The sequence below is a fragment of the Rhipicephalus microplus genome, chromosome 3, assembly GCF_043290135.1.
Source record: "Rhipicephalus microplus isolate Deutch F79 chromosome 3, USDA_Rmic, whole genome shotgun sequence".
Taxonomy (NCBI): Eukaryota; Metazoa; Arthropoda; class Arachnida; order Ixodida; family Ixodidae; genus Rhipicephalus; species Rhipicephalus microplus.
Window position 1 is genome coordinate 67,134,999 of NC_134702.1, and position 24,904 is coordinate 67,159,902.

Consider the following 24,904-nt stretch of genomic DNA (forward strand, 5'->3'; position numbering starts at 1 on the left):
GTAAAAAAAAAAATGAACGCACCAGGGCCCGACAGACAATAGCATGCACGTAACTGAAGAACCCGTTAGAGCTAGCCGTATAAGCAGGACTACGATTATAAGCGACGTTTGTAGTGGCCTCATTTCTGATTGATACGTGGGGTTTAACGTCCAAAAACCACCATTTGATTATGAGAGACGCCGTAGTGAAGGGCTCCGGAAATTCCGACCTCCTGGGGTTCTTTAACGTGCACCCAAATATGAGTACACGGGCCTACAACATTTCCACCTCCATTGTAAATGCAGCCGCCGCAGCCGGGATTCGAACCCGTGACCTGCGGGTCAGCAGCCGAGTACCTTAGCCACTAGACAACCGCGGCGGGGCGAGTGGCCTCATTTCTGCCCTCTCCTTTGACGGAATTGAGAATAGTAATATAACCCAAGACTGATTAGCACAAAACAACACCTACCAATGTCCATTCAATTGCTGAAACTCCACAACTGGGAAAGCGGTGCCACAGGAAAGGTATACGGGGCACATTAAACGCACTCGCTTCCTCAGCGCTTGCGCGATTGCCTTCCAAAAGCAATTGTCTACGCAGGGTATCCCGGCCCTCAATGCACAAGATCTCATCCGCAAGAGGAGTAATTTGATGTCACACATGCCGCAGAAACGGACGCACGCATACACTTCTTTAACAGTATTCCAAACAAAATCATTAATTGATCGCAATCACCAGAGTTCCGTGGCAGCAGTCTCAAGCACATTAGGAAAAAAAATTTTCCCATAAATTTCGAAGGGTGTAAATCCAAGCTTAAGATTAAGGGAAAGGATGTGAAATTTCATTATTTGAAGTTATTGGTCTTCCTGTTTTCAATGCAAATCCACGTTTCAGTTGCGGCATCTATGGCGCACTTAGATAACAGAAGCTATGACACTGGCACTGGAGCTGGCAAATCTTTGAAACCACCGTGCCACTTGTTAAGATTCCTTTTTACATGACTAGGTGGCGGTAGGCAAGGCGCGCTTGCTTTGCGCGAGCAAAGTTGCTATTTATTGGTTCCTATGGTACACTTTTCAAAGGTGTCAATCGGAGTGCTGGGCTATCTATCGAATCTGGTAGGCGTTGATCCTCAGCAACTGCCGGTGAAGCGGAGCAGATGCCGGAATTTTCACCGTCACTCACCTTAAGGAGAACCCTGATGAAGACACATTCTTCAATAAATAACCGGCATTGCAGAGTGCCATGAATAGCCGCTTATGTAGCTAGGATAGAGATAGCTGCACCCAAACAAACAGTCCTCTTATTTTTCCCAGGTCATGGTACACATGAGTGGTCACTGATGCCATCCCGGACGTTCAGTGTACAACGTTTAAAGACAATATCACGCTCCCAATTTCAGTGAAACCACCGGAAGGCACCGGCAGACTACGCACTATACTTATGTCACCCCCCTTTCGGTATAAAAATGAGAGTCGAAACTCGATATAACCAACTCAGATACGACCAACTCAGATACAACAAAAATCACTCATAAAGCTGTTCTAGCAGATAGCCTTGAAAAGAATTCGCTGTTGCGCATGGAATTTTAGCAAATTTACAGATATAGTAAATACATATCATGTCAGATACAACTTGTACAATTACACGAAAGAAAAGCCCAGACACCTTTCGCACAGTCGTAGCCAACAAGAAACTAAATAAAGCAACGCAATACATGTCACCTACCGACCTCAGACACGTCAAGATAGATATTCAAAGTCCTCCGGAGTGTCCCCGCTTCCAGGACAAGCGCCGCGCGCTTCCTACATAAATACACAGCACAAACAGTCTCAGCACCACCACTAAGGTGGCGATATAGTGGCTTTGTCTTTGGCCTAGCTTCTCTTCGAACGCTACAAAGACGCGAGAAAAAGGAAAAGAACGACATGACGGGAAACGTACGTGTAAGCGACGCGGCACGTGCATTCTTGTTTTCCGATTCCACAAGTTAAGACGTCAAAAGGAGACCGATCACGACCTTACCGAGTCAGACATAGTTAGAGGCATTAATTCCTGCTCAGCATGTGGTAGCCTTCGAATGACGTCATTATCAGAGAGAGGGTGTTGACCCTTACTGCGACATAAATAGCACCACTTCAGTGCTTTCGAAGTCTACTTAACGCTTAGCATTCGGCAAACAATACGCGCGCTTCGCTTTCCACGAAGTTTCGAAAATATTCCACGTAACTGAAAAAGGGCACGGCATTCTGGCGTAGTAGCAATGCAGATGCGAAAGGGAACTAACGCATTTCAAGAGCACCCAACTACGCTTGAACTACTGCATGTGAACCTTAAAGTTCAAAACTAGAAAAACAGTCACGTTGGTGGTGGCTGCTGAAGTATATAAAAACGCCGCATCTAAAAAAAAACGACAAAACTGACGCCCACCCCGTACGTGACGTCTGCAGTTAATTCAGATAGGACGTTTCGCAAATGCCACCGTGGCCTTCAGTAGCGCTTCTTAAAATACTCAGGGCTGCAGCTGTAGAACAATCAAGCCCACGTAAAAAAATCATGGCATATCCACGGAGTGAATGATGAGTAGGGCAAAGCTGCGGAGGGTTTCATCGGGAAACCATGAATCATCCGCTGGCCGCGTCCGTGCGTCGTCTGTCTGTCTGTCTGTCTGTCTGTCTGTCTGTCTGTCTGTCTGTCTGTCTGACGCACGGACGGACGGATGGACGAACGCAGAGACGATGCCCGAACGAACGGACGCATGGTTGAACGTAGGGGCGAACGCATGAATGGACGAACGAACGGACGGACGGGCGGATGGGCGGACGGATGGACGAATGCACGAATGGAATGGACGCACGGTTGAGCGCATGAACGGACACATAGACGAACGCACGGACGGACGCATGGACGAACGCAGGGACGGACGAACGGACGCACATATGGGTGCACGGGTGGATGCACAAAAGGATGGACGGACGCACGCATGGACGGAAGCAAGAACGAACGAAATGATGGAAGCACAAACTGACTGACGGAAGCTTCGCCCCTATGATCATGATTCACTCTATGGATATGCTGTGATTTTTATTATTTATCATACTACAAGTGACGTCCTCCAGTATCGTACTATTTGCATTTTTCTGCGTATATGGATGTCGTTATATGTGCACGTACCACCCTCTAAGTCCGGTTCAAGAACTAACGAGAGGTGGCTACATACGATTACGATGGGATGATCAGTCCAGGCCTTAAGAATCTTGGCCCCTAAAGAAATGCCATGGTCGAATGCGGTTAAACCAAACTCTCCCGCAGAAACCTTGCACGTTCTCGCGGCAAGCAACGGCACAGTATCCACATTTAACGGGACAGAATTCGAAATCTCTAAGCGCTCGCACTTGCCGGCTGGTGGCTCTCGCGAACCGACTGACTGGGTTGCGCGTGTGAGGACAAACCCACTCTGTGCAGGTCCGTTGTTATGACGACGCTCGTGTGATAAAGAAATTAACGTTGGTTGAAGATCAAGTTCAAAGACAGGCACAACTTCATTGGCTGGGTTTGTACCGGAAGTAGCCGATATGTCCTCAAAAAATATTGAAGGAGACTTCGTAAATTCCAAAGTGCGTTCGGCGAAAGCCACGCGCCGTGTCGCTTCCGTTTCACTTCCCTGGCCTTCGTGCCCGGTGAGACACGTTACCTTGCAGCATGCGCATTTGTCCATTCTTCTTCTGGCGTTTTCTATCACGGGACTCCACATTCTTGGGGCGCCTCTCCGAACAGCTGGCGGTCGAATCATCACCTGGCCGCTTGGAAGCCATCCGACTCTGGACTGCTGCAACGAGACGTCTGACGAAGATGCGTTGCCGAGCGCGCCGCTGTGCCATCACACGAATGCTGAGAAAGTGCAAGGAGGCAGGGACGGACGGACGGTCGGACGCCACCACTGTGCCAGTGCAAGGGGTGAGGTCACTGCTGTGGCAGCGACACTGTTGCATTGCGCCACTGTGCCCTCAGTGACTGCTGAGAGAGTGTGACGGGGAGAAGCGACAACTGGCTCCTTTTCAGGGCACAGGCAAACGGACGGACACCACGAGTATGAGCCATTAAAGACTTTCGCCTTAAAAGATGGCAGGTTGCACGGCTTGACAGGCGCAGCCACAGCTCTGTTGGAACGGCATCGCAGGCGTATACTGCGCAAGAAAACGTGGGTGGTAATTCCACGACAGACACGTCGTACTTTCGTTATGCTGACTGTAATGCTTTCCTCTCAAACTATTAGTTCCGCAGAAGTCTGCAAGGAGCGGTAATGTTCCTGAATGGGAAAGGTTGCTTTCGACACCTCTTGGTAGCACAGAGGTGTACGCACAAGAAAGACTAATATTTTTTTTGAATTGAAGGTTCCTGCTTCGCAAGAACATTCATACTGTACCGGGATTCAAACGCGAGACCACCACCTACACGGGGTGGTTATTGTACCATCTGATCTAAACAAGAAGGTATAATGGCAGCGCGAATGAGTACCCTCACGTTCCCTTGCCCTTCACTTATTCTGACGAGAAGCAATACATCATCTTATTGATTCCCCAAGCGTTTTCACTAGCTTCCTGGTTCTTTCAGTTGGTAAATTTTCCAATCCTTCTTTCTGCTCCCATTGTTCTCATTGGACCATTATCAAAATATACAGACAATCAACCATACGTTAGTTAAACCGAGATTGACGGATAATCACGAAGGGAAAAACTACACGAGATCAACCAGACGTGATTCTGCTTTCCTAAGCTGCGCTATAGGGTCTTTAGCCTGGATTTAATTGGACACTGGTAGGCCGGGGAAATTTTGTTTTTCTTCTTTTACATTAACTCACCTATAAACACTTCAATCAAACTCTTTTGTTAACTGTTACACAAAAGTACGCTAGATGTTACGCGTTCGTTGCAGTACCCACGTCTTTTATCATTTCTTTTTTTTCTGTATTCCAACGCTTCAAGCCTTCAAATACAGCAACCACAAGTCCACCGACGACTTCTTTAAAGTGAAAACACAGTCACACTTGCCCGCATGTTTCCCACAACGCACCTCAAAAAAACTATAATCGTGTATTAACCAGTTCATATATCAGAAGCCGTAGATGCTAACGCAAACTGAAGAACGTGCTTCGTGGCTTGCTGCACGAAAAACTGGTTTTCTGTAGACAGACAGGTAGCTCTATAGAGCAACCTATCTGTATTCAGCAGGAAGAACTGGCAGAATTTCTTTTTCTCTTATTGTTCATCCTGAAAATTGACTCTTTTTCATTTCGCCATGCGTACCAAAGCCAAGCAGCATGCATAAATACAATTTCCAATGATTCATCCGAATAAGAAGCGTATCATGTGCATATAATTTAAAATATAAAGTCGTGTACTTGGTATATGGCATGTTTTGTATGCTCCTCAAGCTATTGCGATACTGTTATGCTTATTTCCGAGTTTTATGTTGTTTTGTTTAGCACACTTTGTTTGCCTTCAGCTGGAAATTGATCACACGGAATAATTTGTATGAGCGAAACAAATACCGCACTCTTGATAGGTTAAGCGTCATTCCCTTAGTTTGTCCCTTTTGCGCCCATAACACTACGTTTTAAAGAAAAAAAAACTGTTTAGCTTATTTTCTCGCTGTTACTTGTTTTGGTTTATGCACGGCTGCCTCTCAGCAAACGGAATCCCTGTCAATTTGTGTGACATTTTTTGTGGCATAATTCTGACGTTAAGGCATAATTCCTTTTCTATATTTGTGCTTTAGATGTGTGCTATGAGACCAGTGTAGAGTATTGGCTGTCATCTAGTCGTGGAAGTGGTCCCACTTACCAATAGGTGCTGCGTGTCTGTACTATGCTCCAGTGGGGTGAACAGATGCGTACCATCATATACTTATATGAAGATCTGAGAGAGTACAGCTGGAATGCTTTCGTTTAGTACTGTCAATCAGATTTCGCTACAGTGACACAACCGCTGTGACCACATGACATATGATAATAGACTCTGCCAGGTACTGCAGCGCAACTTTGATTCCTTTCTAAGCATCACGATATCTTACCTAAATGAGAGGACTGGGCAGGCGGCGGCAGAGGCGAAGGTGTCAGCTGGTCCGTGCAACTTTTCGACGTCTCCTCATCCGAGCTGAGCTGATAGTCCGCGTTGCTTCCACTTTCGGCAACGCCGGCGTCCACGTCCTCTTGAGAAGCGGATGCCTTCCAGCGGGACCGTCTACGCGGACCATTGCGAAGCGGGGGCGTCGTCGCCGTGGGAGTCGACGCATCATCGCCTCGCTCGTCGGCAGAGGGTCGCCTGGGACCCAACCTCGCGGCACCAGCAGACCTGTCTTCTTGGTTGGCGTCGCCGGCACTGGGCGCCACGGCATTCTCAGGTCTCGGGTTTGGTCGCCTTCCGGGTCTCCGGGCACCAGGGGGCGGCGACTCACCCTGGAGAGACGTCAGCGGTGGTGGCTGAACCACGCCCGAGTCGCCGCCTCTCGAAGAGTCAGCGGACGTCCGCCTTCTAAGTAGGCCCTGCGACAAAGAGTGTTGGCGGTGTCACTATACACGCACCTGAGGAAAGCGATAGGTGGTGACAAACTCTATGTAGATCGGAGGACTTGCGGCAGAACTTCAGTCTCAAGTTAAAGAGAACTTCAGAACTGTATAGGTGGGGACAAACGCCAATCAAAATACTTTTCTACCTGTGTTCCTGCGCTACAAGGAAGGTTCGTCTGTCAAGTTAAGATTGCAGGCACAATGGCTAGATCTCTTACGAAAAACATTACGGTGACGGCGAATGATTTGATTGATATGTGGGGTTTAACGTCCCAAAACCACTATATGATTATGAGAGACGCCGTAGTGGAGGGCTCCGGAAATTTAGACCACCTGGGGTTCTTTAACGTACGGTGACGGCGAATGTCAGCCCGTTCTATACATTCAATTGCAATCAATAAAAAATAAATTAGCATTTGTTGTAAGCGTCTACACACTTCCTGAGGGTTGACTTGTCATCATGCCAGGAAAAAATGTTGCCTTTTTAAGAAGGCAGAGTTGCAAACTACAGTGCTGCTACTTTATTGACATCGGACTCTAACTAAACGATACGATTATCCAGGGTTCATGCAGCACGCTGTCGAGCTTCTTACCTCACTCGAATGATTACAGGTCCTAAACGAATGGTTGGTGGCTGAGTTTATTCAATAACAAAACAAACAGATGACGCTTAAATTACTTTACTGCCAATTCCTTCTTCCCCCTTGGAACCATATAAGCAGTGAAAAAGTCAAACATATCGCCCTTAAACACCCCTTTTAGAATGTCGTAGTAAATCACAATGGAATTGAATTGATGTAAATATAAAGCGTCAATGATTGGTGACACGTGTTAACGACCGACGCGCACCGTCTTTGAATGACCTCACGAGCAAAAACGGTGGTGGCCTGACAACGCTGGTTATGAGAAAGACCGCTGATGATTTAAGAACGTAGCAACGTCCATCTTCATGCTCATTGAATTGATAAGGACGACAGAATGCACAAAACGTCATGAAGATCAACCAGAAACAATCCCTATTCACACTAAAGTACACCGTTCTTGAGCAGCAATAAGCGAAGCTTGGTCCGTTAGTGTACTCCGCAGCAATTGGAGCTCCAAGTTCTAAGTAGGCTGTGTAAAACAATGAAGGCGAGATCATGTACGTCTTGAATATAAAGTTCTTAATCAGCAGTTCTCTGATGGTACCACACGTGCATTTGGCCATGGACCGTTAAGCAAAATTGTCAAAGCATACACCTGAGTAATTATCATCTTCTTCGTCCTTCTCAAGTTCTATTGTCATGTCGAATGGCCACACAACATAACGTATCAAGTCAATCAAATCCGGCCATGTAGCGTGGTTTCGAGTAGATAGTGCAAAAGCTATCAATCGAATTCTTCATTCATGAAGCAATGTTCGTGCTCTTCAAATGAACTTCACCCCAAGTTTACCTTGACTATTAAACTTTCTCAGGCTGTCTTTTCCTGAAGGCACGACACACGCAGATTGCAGGCATCCGCTGCAAACTCGTGAGCTCAAAACTCCGAAGACTGGCCTTCATAAGGAGCGTATGGTTTAATCGAAGCACTCTTCGTAGTTGGTGAAAGAGATGGACCAGCCGAAGACCTCGACAGGAACATTTTCGATGGAGGCATGTGCTTAGATTTAGGCGAACATTTAGGAACACCAAATGGTCGAAAGCATATAACACCACCATCAACGTTAATATTAAAGCGAAATCTGTAGATGCCTCATCGATTACGAAAAAAATACCGCTGTTAACGTTAGCATCAGCACAAGGTGATGCAAAGAATCGATCTCGCGTGGTGATGCCATCATGACCTCATAATCTATTTAGGCGACGTAAGATGATGACGTCATACGACATGGTCACTTATTCAAGCATGAGCCACTCTCTGAGGTGATTCAGGCAACCACAGTAGAAGCAGAAACCTGCGATGCCTCTAAGGATCCAAACAGCACTACACGCCTCACGCAGGAAGTAAAAGTAGTAATAACTGCTGCCGTTTGACGTGCTAAAAACACGTTTATGATTATAAGTCACGGCACAGTGGCTAACTTTGCTATTCTGGAATCATTTATAGTACAGCCAAATCGAGGCCCACTGGTAGTCTCTGCATTTCGTTCCCACAGAAATGCAACCACAGTGGCCGGGAAACAAACCCGCATCCTGAAACTTAGTGTCTCGGATATACAGGAAATGTTTCGGCAGTGACTACGCGGCGCATTATTATGTTTTTTTTTTTTTTGTTGTATTCGCTTTGAGGTCCATAGTATGCAAGAGGAAAAGTATGCTGCGTTACTTCCCACAGATACTTTGTTCTACCATTTCATTATCTTTTTTTTCTCTCGCAGAATTCGATATAACTGACTGTTCTGACTGGGAGCCTCCAGTACTCTTATTTTTAACTACCGACAAACCAATGACAAAGAGGAATGGACAAAGAAAGCAAGGTTTCATGTGAGCTGTACGGTGGCATAAAAATGGCAAGTGAAAATATTGCGGAGTGCGCTACATTCAATGTATACAATCATTGATATGTCGCGAACAATAGGTCGTCTGCTCCATAGAACTTACTGCCCTTATGAACATTGAACACCCCATAAATGGCGTCATAACTTTTTCTAAAGAAGAATAAGTAGACAAAACCACTAATCCTTATTCCGTTGTAATTCTGTTTCTTCACGTATTCTTGTAAAGCGTGTTTTGTCATACCGGGAAGATAATACGCTTTGCAGGGAGATAAAATAGAAGGCTTCCTGTTTTTTTTTTTTTGCGTTCTTGTAAAACAAGCTAATGACGCCATTTCTTGGGTGTTCAACGTAAAAAAAAAAAAGACGTGTCATTGACGAAGTAAAAGCAAGGGCAAATCAGATGTGCAAAAACATGAATGGTGTACGAGCTTTTAGGTATTTGAAGGAGTAAGAAGAATAGCTTGCATATATTGCTTAATGCCAAAGCACACAAAACTGATACTCTTTCTGTGTCAGTCTTGCAAATAGGCATTTGGCATATGGAACTCAGTGATTTTCTGTTGGACAAACTTAGTCTTCTCGAAGTTCAAGACGAAGAGTTCCGATAGTGTTTTAGGCTTCATGGATACTTATGCAAATGAAGGGCTAACACCTTTCTCAGTTGAAGTAACTGAGCTATACTATACCCTCCCCCATCCATAATTGCTTAAACTTGTTGAAAGCAGCATTGACGAATTTGGGTTAGTCAAGTTTCCTTCGGAGCCGGGAGTGTCCGCTGGTGATTTCATTACCTTGTTGAAATTCGATCTTACGTCAACGTTCGTGGAATGCGGCAATGATATTCTTGTACAAAAAAAATGGCTGTCCATAACCTCCAGAATATGGCGGTTCGGGGCCATATTACGGTGGTAGTTTCAGTGCCTAATAAAGTTGGAAATTTGTGTGCCATGACAAATTCATCTCGAGGTAACGAAGTTTTTGCGCACAAAAAAGCGCACGCGCGCACACACACACACACACACACACACACACACACACACACACACACACACACACACACACACACACACACACACACACACACACACACACACACACACACACACACACATTTGTTGAGTGCCGGTCGTTCCTCACCGTACGTGTTCCGTTTTCATCTGGGATCTGTCGGTCAAACCAGCATATGCGTGATTGAACGACTGAGAGAGCACAGTTACAGGTCAAATAAACTGCCGCTGGAAGGCTTCTTCAGTCTTCACGTTCATGCCTGTTGTTGCCGGCCTTTGTTCCAGATTACAGTCATTGTCGATCGGGATGAGGTGATACGTTTGATCGTGAAAGCCGTACTTATCGACGCACTCTGTGATTTTTGCATCAGCAAGCCTTCAAAAGTATCGTCACTTATAAGAAGCTGGGTTTCCGGCGTAAGCGGTGACACTTGGTATTATCTGCTATGATTTCGTTTGTGTAAACGACATTGTCGCGAATATATCTCAGTGATCCCACGTGGTGCTCCGTCTGCCTGGCGACTGTGACTTAAAAGCGGTATGAGTTTGGAAATAAACATGCTGTGTTGTTGCAGTATACGGTGCACGTGATGTCCTTAGGTGCCTTCTCGTCTCCGTGTTTCGTTCGCGCTAGTTATATCTCTTTCAAATGCTACGCAGTAGCCATACGAGCGCGCAGGTTATCGAAATGGACCTTTCCGGAAATCGGCGCACGCCACCTAGGCTGGCCGCAAAGCATTATGGGAAGCCGGAGCGCCGGCCCAGTGTCGTCTGCTCGCGAAAGCGTTGGCTCGCCTTGTTTCCCGCAGCGCGCGGGCGTATACGCACGCATCCTTGCGGGAATATCGCGCGTGACAACCCTGCTTCAATCTGCACTCATAGAAGAGGCAAAACGCAAAGCAACACAAGGTCAACAAACTTATTAGAGACCCGGGAAAATGCTAATGCACCAGCGAAAGGGCCCATTGAATCGGAAATTATTACTCGGCTTTCTCGGCGAGCCCATTCGCTTCGTTCGTCGTATTTTCATGTAGCGGAAGCTTTTCTCTTTTGCTTTATATTTAGCATGGCTGTACACATTTACTATTAGTACTTTGTGTTAAGCGCTATCACTCGCTATATGCTTCCGCGTGATACGCGGTGCAAGACCGTGGCACTTCGAACATGATAATCAATGTAAAAATCCGACCCCTACAAAGGGGTTCGAGCCCCACTATGCTGGTGGATTAGAATTCTAATTCCATGTTTCAAACGTTGTGCCTGAAAAACTTTGCACTTACGACGCCGAGAGTATAGTAAAAACCAGCTACCAACACGCCCATAAAGCGGACATCAAGTGAGTATATACTGTAGTGTGCGCAGATTACACAGTTACAGCGCACTGTCGCACTTCATAAAGCGAGAACATTCTGCACATTTGATTTCGCAGTATTTCTTGTGAAACAGCGTAAAACATACTGTCTCTGTGTCGTTCCCGTTAAGAACATAAAAATTTACCACCTGACTGCGCAAAGGGTAACAATGGGAAGAAATATATAATAGAATGGGCGTTAGTGTGCACAATGTACACAATATTCTACTTCACTGCTTGAGTTTCCATCCCTTGTATCATTGCAGTTCATGATTATGCTAATTTAGTAAATTGTCGTTTCGATGCAGATGGCTCTCCAAGCCGCAGAAAACATACAGGCGTTCCTGCAACTTTTGCCAAAACGGCCATGAACAGAACATCTGAAGGGCTCGCTTCAGGCGTATTCAGAGGCGAACATTCTGCAGAATAGAGCACTCTCATGATGTTAATAAGCACTCAGTGCCTGGGCACAGCATGTTTAAGCCAGAAAATGTTGATAAGTAATGCTGTTTAGGGCTGCTAATGGTGAGACTATGACTTTAAAAGCAATGGTGGACGGCTCATTCAGTGTGGGAAATGTATAGAATACCGCAGCAGTGCTTACATCAGTTGGCAACGTTACCTGACTGCGAGTATCGCTTTTTGTATCCGTAATAATGAAAAAACAACTAGCACTCTTTACCTTGACACAGAGAACCCCCCCCCCCCAAACAAAACAAAAAAACACGAAGTGCGCGAAGCCACAATAGGTGAGGCCTCTAGTTTTATGGTGTAACAAGCAGGTACAATTGAAGATAACCAAGCAGTAAACAGCAAAATAAACACTAAGGAAGACTGCAATAAAAAAAAACTCGCAGTGTTTTTTATGGATTTACCCAAGACGACTTGAAAGCGAAAGCCACCCCCTTTTTTTTTATTCAGTCGGTTTATTGGTTCTTCTCCCACCAATCCGAATGTTTTCCGCACCTAAAGTGACTTTGCCCTGGTTCTATAAGCGGAGGCATTCCAAACATTTAGTATCCTACCTGGTTTTTCTCGGTCTCCGTGATTGGTAGGACGATCACACAGGCAGCGCAAAGCGACGATGTCGTGTGATGACGTGATCACTAAATCATTATGATGACCTTACACATTACGTGTAAGGTCCAGAACGTTACAAAACGCGTAACGTGTGTGACCGTACACATTCTGTGATCCGTGATGTCACGATGGCGTCCTATGGTGACGCGATCATCGAGTTTACACTAGAGGGAACTCTGGCGCTAGTGTCTATGGAAGCTGCAACGCACGGCTCTTCAGCGAGCATGGAAATGATGGGTAGTACAGACATTTGTCTAATATTCGTACTTCTGGCCTGCTTTTGACTCCGTGTGTTCATGTGGCTTGGAGCTGTTTTCTTACAAAACAAATATTAGCAAATGCTCAGCGGTTGCGCTTCACCATATTATTCTTTTAGACTTACCTTTCCAAATCAGGTCACGAAGTTCAAAAGGGTTGAATCTTTTTTTTTTTTGCAAAACACAACCGAAACACAGCAACAAACGAAGCCGCAAGTACAAAGACTAGGCAAATTTGTGTACTTCCCCTCATTCCCATGGTCGCTGAACAATCGCAGCGCCAGACTCTCCTCTAGTTAATTTTAGGAAACTCTATGGACGCGATGACGCGATAATTTTCGCGTCGCTCTTGTTGACGCCACCGCCACCGAATGCCGAAGAAAAATTTTGGTTTTAGGCGAGAACTATAGGTGCCTCATCAAACGTTAAACTTGACCATTTGCGTACGAGCCATGCTTCAACTGTATGCTGCACGTTTACTTGGCTTCATGCGCTACAGCCTACCTGTGCTTGGCAAGACCCGCATAACAAACGTACACGTCCTCCAGTCATTACAAGCTCAAGCACTAAGAATATGCCTCGGGCTGCCGAGATGCGCATCCTCAGCAGCGACTGTCGCAATCGCTCATGAAGACCCTATCACAACCTACATTCGTGTCGATGCTTTAAGAACGCACATAAGACATGCCACCCGGATTCAATCGTATCACCTCGCCTCCCTTCCAACTTCCAGGCCACGCCCTGCGTTCTGCTCTATTATTGCCCCACATCGCACGGTGATTCCCACGAACTTCACGCACGCAGCAAGACCGTCGTTACCATTGTGGTGTCTACATCCACTGGAAGCCCTGATAACCATCCCCGGACTGCAAAAGAAGAAAAATTTGTCAAATTTGGCCCTAAAACAAACAACATTACTGTTTCTGCATGAGAAACACAGTGGACGCATTGACATTTACACGGATGGGTCGGTCACTTCACAAGTTCAACAGGCACAGTGGTAATTCCGGAGAAATCCATCACGATAAAGTTCAGGACCTCGCATCTGACATCATCCATGGCGGCAGAACTCGCCGCCATTCGTGCAGCTCTGGAGTTCCTAGTTGAAGAACCGCAACAGACATGGTCAATATTCTCCGACTCCAAAGCAGCTCTCCAGGGCATTGCCTCGCCATATCGTCACGAACCAAACGAACAGCTACTTGCTGAAATACGACTGCTTCATCACCGGGCTATAGAGAAACAACATGACATAGCGTATCAATGGATACCAGGCCACTGCAGCATTGATGGAAACGACCGTGCAGATGAAGCAGCCCGAACTGCTCATGATGATGCCCCTTGTGTAGCTATACCATTATCAAGAACGGACGCCGCTGCAAGGCTTCGATCACTTGCACGAGAACTGACACTCGCTCAGTGGAATTCGCCGGCATTCACCAACGTCCGCCTTCATAATTTGGACCCACACCTACAGCTCCGTCTTCCATCAGGAATAACCAGAGCAGAGGAGACACTTTTGTGCCGTCTGTGGATCGGGGTGGCCTTTACGAATGCTTATTCGTTTCGAATCGGAATGGCCAGCAGCCCGACATGTGACAACTGTGGCTGCGCAGAGACTTTCTCCCATCTTCTCTGCGAGTGTCCTCGCTTCAGCGTGCCAAGAAAAGAACTGTCGAAAGCTTTAGATAGAATAGACAATCGCCAATTGTCGGAAGAAAGGATATTAGGACACTGGCCGAGACCGTCCTCTGCACGCAAGGCATTGAGAGCGTTGTTGCGCTTTCTGCGGGCAAGTGGTCTTAGAGACAGACTGTAAGCAGCGTCGTGGATCGTCTGATGACCTTCTCTCTCCTTTTTTTTTTACAATGTCTCTTTTCTCTCATTCTTTATCCTCCTTACCCCCTTCCCCAATACAGGGTAGCCAGCCGGTCTGAGAACTGGCTAACCTCCCTGTCCTTCCTCATTTATTCCTCCTCCTCCTCCTTGACCGTTTGTGTCCCGCGTCGACGACATCGAGTGATGCAAAAAATCATCACGTGGTGACAACATATAAGGCGTCAGACACCGCCGAAAATTGTGAAACCCTTAAAACGTCATGCGACTTCACGTGATCTGTCATCACGTGATATCCGAGATTGTTCAAGGTGGTCTGATTAGGGAGGCAATGCGAAACCTCCTTATGTGCAGCAATTTTTCGAAAGCTGCTGTGGATGGTGGTGGGCGTGGGCCTCGGCAGGGGGTGCAAAAGGGTCACCTACCCTACTCATGGCACGCCAGCACTTGCCCAAGCTACACCAGTGCTCTCCCCCAGCCGCAATGCAAAACGGGTTCGCACTCATGGTGCCAACCTGCTGGCACTCATGGACTGGCAAGGCAGGCTCTGCACATTGGCCGACAATAAAAGCGAGATGGGGTTCACCTTCGTGTCCTCTTAGGTGAATGCGCAGGGGACCCTGTGATTTCTTAATGAGGCATCTAACGGTGTCACCTCTATAACTTTGCGTATTACGTGGTGTGCTTCAATGGTGAAACCCCAGCTCCGTAATATTACACAGTGAACTAGAACTGAAATATCTTGACAAAGATCAAACTTAGATGCAGCATGGCAAAAATTCAAGTCCTTAAATAGCACTGAGCAACGAAACGAAACGTTCAATGTCTTTCGCGTCTTATGACACCCACGAACAGAGCAGGTTTGTCCACCACTTTTCTTGTTCTTTGGCATGTTCTGGTGATGATTCTGGCTGTTTGTGGCGAGCACTACAACCTTGTCGACGAGCATGAAAGTCGGAGCACTCAAAAGTAGCCGTTTCTTCACGATAGCAGCACCTTACACCAGCCAAAACCACCCAGGGAACGCGATGAAAGCAGGCGAAAGCGGGAAAGCGTCGTGTGCTCTGCCCACCCGGTGCTCCGCTTTCCCATAATGCTCCAGCCCTGATCCGCCAAGGGAAGGCGCGGCGCTGCGATTTCTGGAAAGGTCCATTGGAGAGAGCTATTGCGTAGCGTCACTTGCCCTGGGGTATCTTTTTTTCTCCGTGTTATATATCTCTCTGTAGCACGCTCGTTGAGACGTCGAAAAAGAGAAAGTGTTTAAAGCATGCGAAAAGTCTCTCTCACTTCGCTCTTGTTAGGTGGACAAGCTCAAGAAATTTTTATGGAAATCGTTTCGCGCAGCAATAAACTTGAATGCAGATATCACTCGGCGATTACTTGGAAGAATGGCTTACGATCTTTTTAAACTATACTTTTTTCAGCATACGTAAGTGCGCAGTTTAGTACTGTGCTTGTTTCTACCAATACGCTGAGTAAGGAAAACGCGCAGCATCTTGAACGTACATTACCTAGCATTTCGATTATGTATTTACAAGTGTTTTCGAACTTACAGGAATGCTAGCGCATGTCTTACGGTATTTACTTAATTTATTAGGGGCGAAGCTCCTTAGGGCGTCCCGCGGCATCGTCCATCGAGGCCAACACTTGTACTCGGAGTGCTCACTAGATGGCGCTGGGGCAGCTCACTTCACACCGATGCTTTGGAGACTGCAGCACTCGGACGGACGGACAGACGGAGAGACAGACGGAGAGACAGACGGAGAGACAGACGGAGAGACAGACAGACAGACAGACAGACAGACAGACAGACAGACAGACAGACAGACAGACAGACAGACAGACAGACAGACAGACAGACAGTAGATCAACGGTCTGCCGATGAAGCCCTCAGAAGCTTCGCCCCACTGATCATCATTCACTCTGAGGATATGCTGTTGATATTTTTAATTGAATAACACATTTATACTTTCTGAGGATTTGAATGTGCCTGAGGATATGCTGTTGATATTTTTAATTGAATAACACATTTATACTTTCTGAGGATTTGAATGTGCCGATCACACATCTTAAAGTTTTCAATGAACTTGCATATTATGTTAAAGATGCACGGCATCATGTTTTTTTCAATTTTTGCAGATTCATTATTAAATTTTTATTATGCTGATGTCTGTACTATGTACATTCCTATATATCCTTGCGCTTAAAGTGTATCGACGTCAAACTCCGTAAATAATCAGTTCGGCATTTCAGATACAAGCGTTTTTTTATTCTCTTTGTTGAACAGTTATATTATTTTTAGAAAGTTGCAGAAACGTTTATTTATCCATTTTCAACCATGTCTTTTCCGCGCATAGCTCTTTCTTTATTTGTACCTAAACCTATTTATACACTGGACTTTGGTCTTACCCGTTCACTCTTTGTTGCCAAAAAGAGGGGGTGGGGAAATGCACAGACCTCGTCAAGACGTTATGTGGCTTTTTGTCTGTGTTCCTGTTATCTGTACCATTTATAGATGCCAGAATAAGGTTGAAGTTTAAGTTTAAAGTAACTTATTCACAAAAAAGACAGACGTGTTAGCTTTCTATTTAGTATATCTTTCTCTCACTTTGTGACGCACACAAGTAAAATATTGACAATTATAAAGGTGGAGAAACAGGTATGAGAAAAACAATAATTCTGAATGGGTTGGCTCAGCCTAAATGGCAAGCCTGGCGACGATGGCCATAAGGTGGCTTCATGACGCAGAGTACAATTTGCTGACGCCATTGAAAGCATGAAGTCATTCTCGTGAACGAAGAGGATGAGCGTAGCCTGGACGCTCCTGTCCGAGTTCTCCGGAGGCTTGCTCGCAAGTGGTGGCCACAGTCTTCGCATAACCGTGACGTTATAACTCACAGTTTGCGAGGATCGAAAACTACGCTGGTTCATTGAAACACTCCGTTCAGTGCTCCGCTTTGCAAGATGTTCACAATGCTGCGATAGGTAGAGCTCTCTCGTCCATTCAGGACTGTGGGGTCACAGAAAATAGTATCTAGAATATATATATATATATATATATATATATATATATATATATATATATATATATATATATATATATATATATATATATATATATATATATATATATATATATATATATATATATATATATATATATATATATATATGTTAATCTAGTTCTGATTTGCACGCTACACCCACAGAAATAGAAAACATCGTTAGTACTGACATATCAAAAAGGTGCTGAGTGTTTTACCATTAGCGAAATGAAAAGAGAAAGCCTTCATGGACGCGCCGCAGCGGAGGCTTGTTGTGAGAAGGTGACGCGCCACCGTATACGGAAATATGGCATCGCCCGAATTAGTTGTGCCTGGGAAAGATACCTCTCAGGCTGTGCGACCAGTAGGTCATCCTTCGAATGTGCGCCGTTTTCCAAAGCTGGCGAAGCAGATAGCTTTAAACGTCCTTGAAGGGCTTCGCATTGAGTTCGAGGACAGTGAAAGTGCTCATGCATTTACTTACCAACTTGGACCTTTTGTTCTTTAGGTCTTTCAGAAGTTGCCACCTTGAGGCGGGGTTGGTAGCGTCGTCGACGACCTGATTCCGGGTCGCAGAGATGAGGTCAGCCCTCGGCGCGGGAGAATTAGACGACGCCTCATGAGGTGGCTCGGACGTGACAGCCGTAGGCGACTCATGTGGCCACTTTAACCTCGTTCCAGACCCCACCTTTCTGGAACCTGCAATATTCGAAACGGCAGCACCGCTAGGTGCGCTCGGTTCACCATCTACGCCTTCGTCGTCAATGACGAGGCTGCCTTCCTCCGGCAGGTCGTCGTAGTCTTCGGTGGCACCAGAAGCACTTTCGGAAAACTCTTTCGAAGCGACAACTGTAGCACCAGCAGAGTGATCGTTCTGTCCTTGGCCTTCCATGGCGTCTACGAGAGGCAGGAAAAGTTCGATGGCCTTGTGATCCACGTTGGATGCCTCCAGAGAACGCGATGCGGGACTCTCGTCACCGGACAAGTTTTCGTAGTTGTCACTGAGCACGTAATTGCACTTCGCAACACCTGCGCGCACTTCACTCTCGTCTTTCTTGCACACCATGTCGCCCTCTCCCTGAGGACGTTCCTCCGAAGCCCGATGTCGTTGTGGCTGTTGGCTATGCCGCTGCTGTTGCTGTGCAGACTGCGCTGCACTTTGCAGTGGAGGCGGGGATGAAAGTCCCGTGCTGGATCGACGCTGAGAACGCTCCACCGACACTGGCGACGACCTCGGCACTCGAAGTCCCGACTGGGAACTCCCGTGTTTCCGAATACTGCCGGGCCTAATGCTGGCCAATGGGATTCTGACAATTTGGTTGTGGTGCTGATGGCAGTTTTGTTGGTGCAGACTCTGCTGCAGTGTCTGCGATGGAGACCTTAAATGTGACTTGTCCGTTTTGGACGAGGCTGTTGCGGGGGTCTCAGGAATGTGAACGTCCGACGGTTCCACCGTCTTGAAGAAAGGAGTCTCCAGTTTGATGGGCTGCGGTGCCTTCTCAATCACGCTGGGCAGCCGCGCCACTCTTGTACACACACTACGCTCGAGGCACTCTCGCCTAAGGGTCTCCAGCAGCTCCCTGGAGAGTGGCTTATCGCCTGGCTTCTTGCACTGCTGCAGCGGCGTTGGGCCCGAACCATCTTGCCTGGCCGAACCATTAGGGCCGTTCGCACAGGGGGGCGTCTGCGCCGTGCGAACTTCTTGCTCCTGGGTCATGGGCGGCAGCTGACCGATCTGCTGCATGGCCGCCTCACGCCGCCAGGGCATGTAGGCGCGCCGCCACAACCGCTGCTCCAGTCATCGGAACAGCTCTCCAGCTTTCCGCCCGTTCGCGCCACCGCTCGGACCACGGTAGACCTGCGATTGACAAGTGCGGAGAAAGAAGTAAAGGGTACGTTATTTTTTGCGCAAAAAAAAAAACGAAAGGGACAAGATGGCTGTGAGCCATACATATGGACTTTCATCATCATAATAATCATCATCATCATCTTCGTCGTCGTTGTAATCATTATCACCATCATGAAACCCATGAAACAATACTAAAGAAACAGTTAAAGCGCCCGCATAATACATGAACTTGAACCTAATATGCCAAACACAGTACAAAGTATTGACACATGAGTTGAAATTACTTCATCACAAGCTAGGGTGCAAAACACGTGTTCACTTCTACATGTAAAAAGTCATATGTTATGGGGTTTGACATAAACAGGAAATAAAACTACAAACGACCAACGGCGATGAAAACCTCATGTGAGGCACAAAACAAGGCCTAACTGCATCTTTCGATTTATGTCGGCGTTTCACTCGAAAAAAAAAAAAACCACTTCGATTGGAAGCATTGCATGATTTTTAAGCTGGGCTTTCAAAAGCGGATAAGTATTTAACATCATTTGACTCGTCAATATTTACTGACCATCCTAAACTAAGATAAAAGTACCATTCGCTTCATAAGACCTCTAACACAGTACCAGTAAACAATATGCACCACATGAGCAAGACCATAGTCCGAAATGAATGAAGAAAAATCAACTGTACAACAGATCGCCTTAAATAGCTCAACACGTTCACTAAAGCAAATTGCAGATAATATCACCCCAGTACATCAAGAGCATTTGGCAGCCACTGAACAGAATTGTAGAGGTAACGTAGACAAGGCGTGTGTAGTAAATAAGTAACAGAACAGCATTCGCTCAGCCAGAGATCGAATTAACACACTTGTGCTCGTTTCCAACCCAGCTTTTTTAATCGTGCCGAGTATGGTAATATTTATTGACTATCTTCTACGTACCACGCCAGAGAGAAAGGTGTATAATAATAAATCTAATGATACTAACATCATTACCCCAAACCTGGTGGCGCTAAATAGTGGGCTAGAGATGATAAACGTTTTTTATAGTACTATTATAAGTATATTGTTTCGGTGTGGCGCTGAGTACTCCTCTTTTCTTGCATAATGGCTAGCACGGTAAAGACGTGGACAATAATCACAAAATGCACTTAGTCCCTGTGCTTTAGTAATAACAAGGCATCGCTCAACAAATAATGATTGATTGATATGTGGGGTTTAACGTCCCAAAACCACCATATGATTATGAGAGACGCCACGCTCAACAAATAAGGTCAAACAAAACAGAAATTTTTCACTCGTTTCATTGCTGCCGCACTCTAACTTGTGATGTGGCGTTTATATTTATAAAACTTGGTTTTGCATCCACCAGGTACTTTGCAGGTAATCCAAGAAGGAACACCCCGGTTTGCAGGTCACGGGACAAACGGAAAACAAACAAAAAATATATATAGACCGTTGAAGAAGATGTGTGGATGAATCAAACATAAGAAACGTGCTAATTTTGTGTACTGTAAGAGGTCCTAGATGAAACATCGTCTTGAATCAGTTTTCACACATTTAGAAACACGGACAACAGAGGATGAGAAGAACACTGAACAGTGTTTTTGGTGCAGCGAAAAACCATATAAATATAGACACTTCCACCAACTAGCTCAACTTGCATGCTCAACTAAAGTGCGTAGTATACTAGACTAAAGTGCGTAATATACAGTATAAGTTGATAACATTATGTCAACTGCTGCACAACAAGATGGCTGCCAAAAAGGAAAGCTGTTAAGCTGTTATCAACCTAATCTTCCAGGCCACGATCGCATTCACTGTCAGAGGGGAAAAGTGCGAGAGTTGGGGGGGGGGGGGGGGAGTGTGTTTGTCAGGTGGACAGAACGACTTCATAGCGTGCAACCTCCTCCTATAGCATCAACAGCGCGGTTTTCTGAGGCTCACTGGCACATCAGAAGAGAGAGAGAAAATAAGAAGAAAGGCGGGAAGGTTAACCAGGGCTGAGCCACCGTAGTCTACCCTGCACTGGGGAAGGGGAGGGGGAAAGAAAGTTATAGAGGAGAAGGAAAAAGTCACTGACTGAGCCAACGCGTAACTGTTTCACATCACAAACGATGAAACAGACTGATGTCTTTGAGAAAACGCTATAGCGCTTTTGTTACCTTTTAGAATTGCGATGGGCAGTGCCATGGTCCCAATACTTTCTCAACAGTGAAATCACTTCTGCCCAGTTGATTTAGAGCACTGCGCAGGGGAAGCCTCTCGTTTGTGTATGCCGGGCAGTAAAATAAGATGTGTTCAATAGTCTCATCAGCGCCGCAGTCGTTCCACTCCGCGCTGTCGGCCATTCTAATCTCGAATGAGTTGGCATTGGTGAAGGCTACGCCCAAACACAGACGGCACAACACTGTACTTTCCTCCATAGAAAGACCAGAGGGTAGCCAAGAGGACTAGATAACAGGCAGGAACAGCGCGCTTTCTCATATTCACTCACTCGTCCCCAGTCAAGTGGTTTATGCGGTAAAAGCTCGTTAATTCGTATTTTGAACGGGCCGGAAGTCCTGTCCGAATTAAGGAAATGTCTAATTGTCTAAAGCATCAAGAAAACATTAAGCAAACGTCTACTACACCGTCACACTTTAATTTTCTTGATATGTAAACCCAGCACTTATTCAGCAAAAAAAAAAAAACAATAAGCTGCGAGTCCGCTTCGGCCTCCCTTAATCGCGACTACACAATATGACCACAGCTTAAGACCCTACGTATTAAGCCGAAACCAGCTCTTAATCCATGCGTTGTTAGTTATTACGTACCAAGAACACGATTTTGTATGGCGACCAGGCCTTTCGGAAAGCCCACCGCCATTTATGCCTTTCACCAACGCTTTATTTAGCTTCTTTGAGTGGCATCTTTGTGCACTTCTATCTGGGAGCATCTGAGGATCCTCTGAATCAGCCAGGTTGCCGCCAAATACGCCCATATTAAGGAACGTTTGACAGCATCAGACAATGCGTATGCTCACCGGTACGTGAAGACGCGTCCGAATTATCCGATTTTCTGAAAAAAAAAAGCGCCAGTCGAATTAACGAGCTTTCGCTGTATACCATTCTTACCGCATATTTGCCGCCGGTGTTCGCTTCTTGCCATCAGCTACACGCCACTTAACCTGTCATGATCCTCTCATGGCCCCACCGAAAGATATTAAAATTGGGGTTAATTAATAAAACTGGGGTTCAGATTAGGTATGTCTGCTCTAGACGCAGGTTCGATAGGCTAAAAACAAAACAATAAAAGCGGAGCTGCTTAAATACTCATGCGTGAGTTCTCAAACAGTAAGTATCACGAAGCAGTAGCTTGTAAAGATCGTTCTCCACACGTTAGTGCTTACGACTACCAAACTACCAACAAAGAACAAAAACTGATAAACATCCTTCTCCTGATATGAACCTACAACCACAGAACAAGTCTATAGGAGGCGTTATGATTTTCATGCGAAGTGTGACTGAAAAGGCCACCAGTAAAATAGTTTTACGTCTTTAATTATTCTTATTATTAATACTATGAATGTTAATATATTTGTTATCATTGTTGTTGTTGATGATGATGATGACAATGGCGATAATTGTCTACATCAAAAGAGAGTGAAAGCAAAAGCAAAGTTGGAAAGGGAGGAAACGAAGCACGGGACGACCAATCGTGAAGACGAAGCCGACACAACGAGTTCCAAAGGAGAAGACAGTCAAATTTTGATACTGCCCTTTTAGAGACTGAACGACTGCGAAACCAAACACTCTAGAGCCAGGCGCTATAGATATATATCTCTGTTGTGCAAGAGGGCTACGATAACGACCCATCCCCCTAGAGTCTAATTAATGGACAGCCAATTTCAGCGTGCGCTCATTGGATAGAGATCGCCGTCTGGATAAAGAGCGTTCGTTCCGACGATCGCTTGTTCTTTTTTTCTCAAACTTACAGCCGATCAGAATGTGCTAAAACGGGTAGTGTAATAGTGAACTCTTGCACAGTATCACACCGGAGTCGGAAAGCTCAAAAGCGAATACTTTATTACGGTTTCTGGTTACGTGAGCGAGCTTGCTCGACACATGTCGGTAGCAATTTTGGTGTTGTTGCGAAATTGTGTTGTAATGGTGTCGTTGCGAAATGTCCAGCCAGAAGACGCAACACCACGAGGCTTGTCGTTTAACACAACACGCTGCGGGACTAGGTGGTGATGCGTATTTTCCTTGGCGTATGTTATCAAGCGCTATATTTTCAAACAAACACACAGAAGCACGTGATCGTGTCTGTCATGTCGCGTCTTTCTGCGAGCTGGTTTCATATTTAAGACCAAGGTGACTTTCGTGGAGGAAAATAGGTTTCACGTCTTTCGATCTTTCTACACACACGCGCGGGCTTCACCAGTTCAGTGCACATCGGCGTCTCGTGCTCTAAGTGAATCACACAGGCGTCTCTAGTGTCATTATGTACGACGATGGGTCCAATCATCATAGTCGCTTCTATAATATTTCAGGCTGTTAATGAGGCTCTACGCGCCAAAAACCTCGATGTTGATATGGGACACATGAATATAGAATGCGCAGGGGGACACCAAATTAAAAGATTTGGGTGTACGTTAAAGAACCCCAGGTGGTCGAAATTTCCTGAGTCCACTACGGCGTCTCTCATAATCATATATGGTGGTTTGGGGACGTTAAACCACACATATCTACCTATCTCTACAAAATTAATATACAACTTGTGGGGATCTATCACGTGAGCCTAAATTGAAAGAGGGCCTGCAACACTTCTTCAGCAGGGTCAGAAAATGCTGCCAATGAGTAGTTGAAGGTCCTGAGAAAACGCGAGCTAAAGTAAAGCGCAGCACACCTCCTGGAATTTACCATTCATTCCCAAAATGAGCTAGGAACCGTTCCTCCTTCTTTCTGTAAATGATGCCACATACCCAAATGGCCACGCCATAAAGCCAATTTCAAAATCATTTGCTCGTTTGACCATCGCGAGCTGCATAGTGGCCGCTGAAGCCGCAGGAAGCCGGCACATGTTAGCACGCGCACTCAAAATCACACTGAAAATAAGCCGCACGTTAAAAGAATATACCAGAAAAAAACGCTCAATGCCACGACACACGCATGACGTCACTTCTTTTTTTCCGTGCCATTCATTCCTGTTTAGCTGCCAGCGCGCTCCTCAGGCCAAGAAAAGACAGAAATCAGTCAAAGCGAGTGTAAGTTCACTCGCACTTGAGGGACTCGAAAATTTTCCACGGCAGCCCATTCGTGAGGCACCTAACTTCTTTAATTAGGTCATTGCATGAGGATCTGTAAAAGTGTTGAAGGGACAACGGACTTTAAGCAAACGTATGTTTTAGCATCTAAATGCAGCCTCCCTTGTCGACAATCGATCCGACGGCCTAGACCTCAGTGTCGG

The 24,904-nt window shown here is 45.9% G+C and overlaps 1 protein-coding gene across 3 annotated transcripts in view; it reads right to left on the minus strand.

Moving 5' to 3' along the window:
• The window catches only part of LOC142761675 (uncharacterized), a 175,949-nt gene that overhangs the window by 42,253 nt on the left and 108,792 nt on the right, over positions 1 to 24,904 (minus strand). For all 3 annotated transcript variants that reach the window (XM_075889724.1, XM_075889725.1, XM_075889726.1), the window contains 2 exons: positions 18,088 to 19,461; positions 6,054 to 6,525 (listed from right to left, as the gene is read on the minus strand). In XM_075889724.1, the coding sequence (XP_075745839.1) occupies positions 6,054 to 6,525; positions 18,088 to 19,371 (1,756 nt within the window). In that variant the 5' untranslated portion in view covers positions 19,372 to 19,461. The remainder of the gene's footprint in view (positions 1 to 6,053; positions 6,526 to 18,087; positions 19,462 to 24,904) is intronic.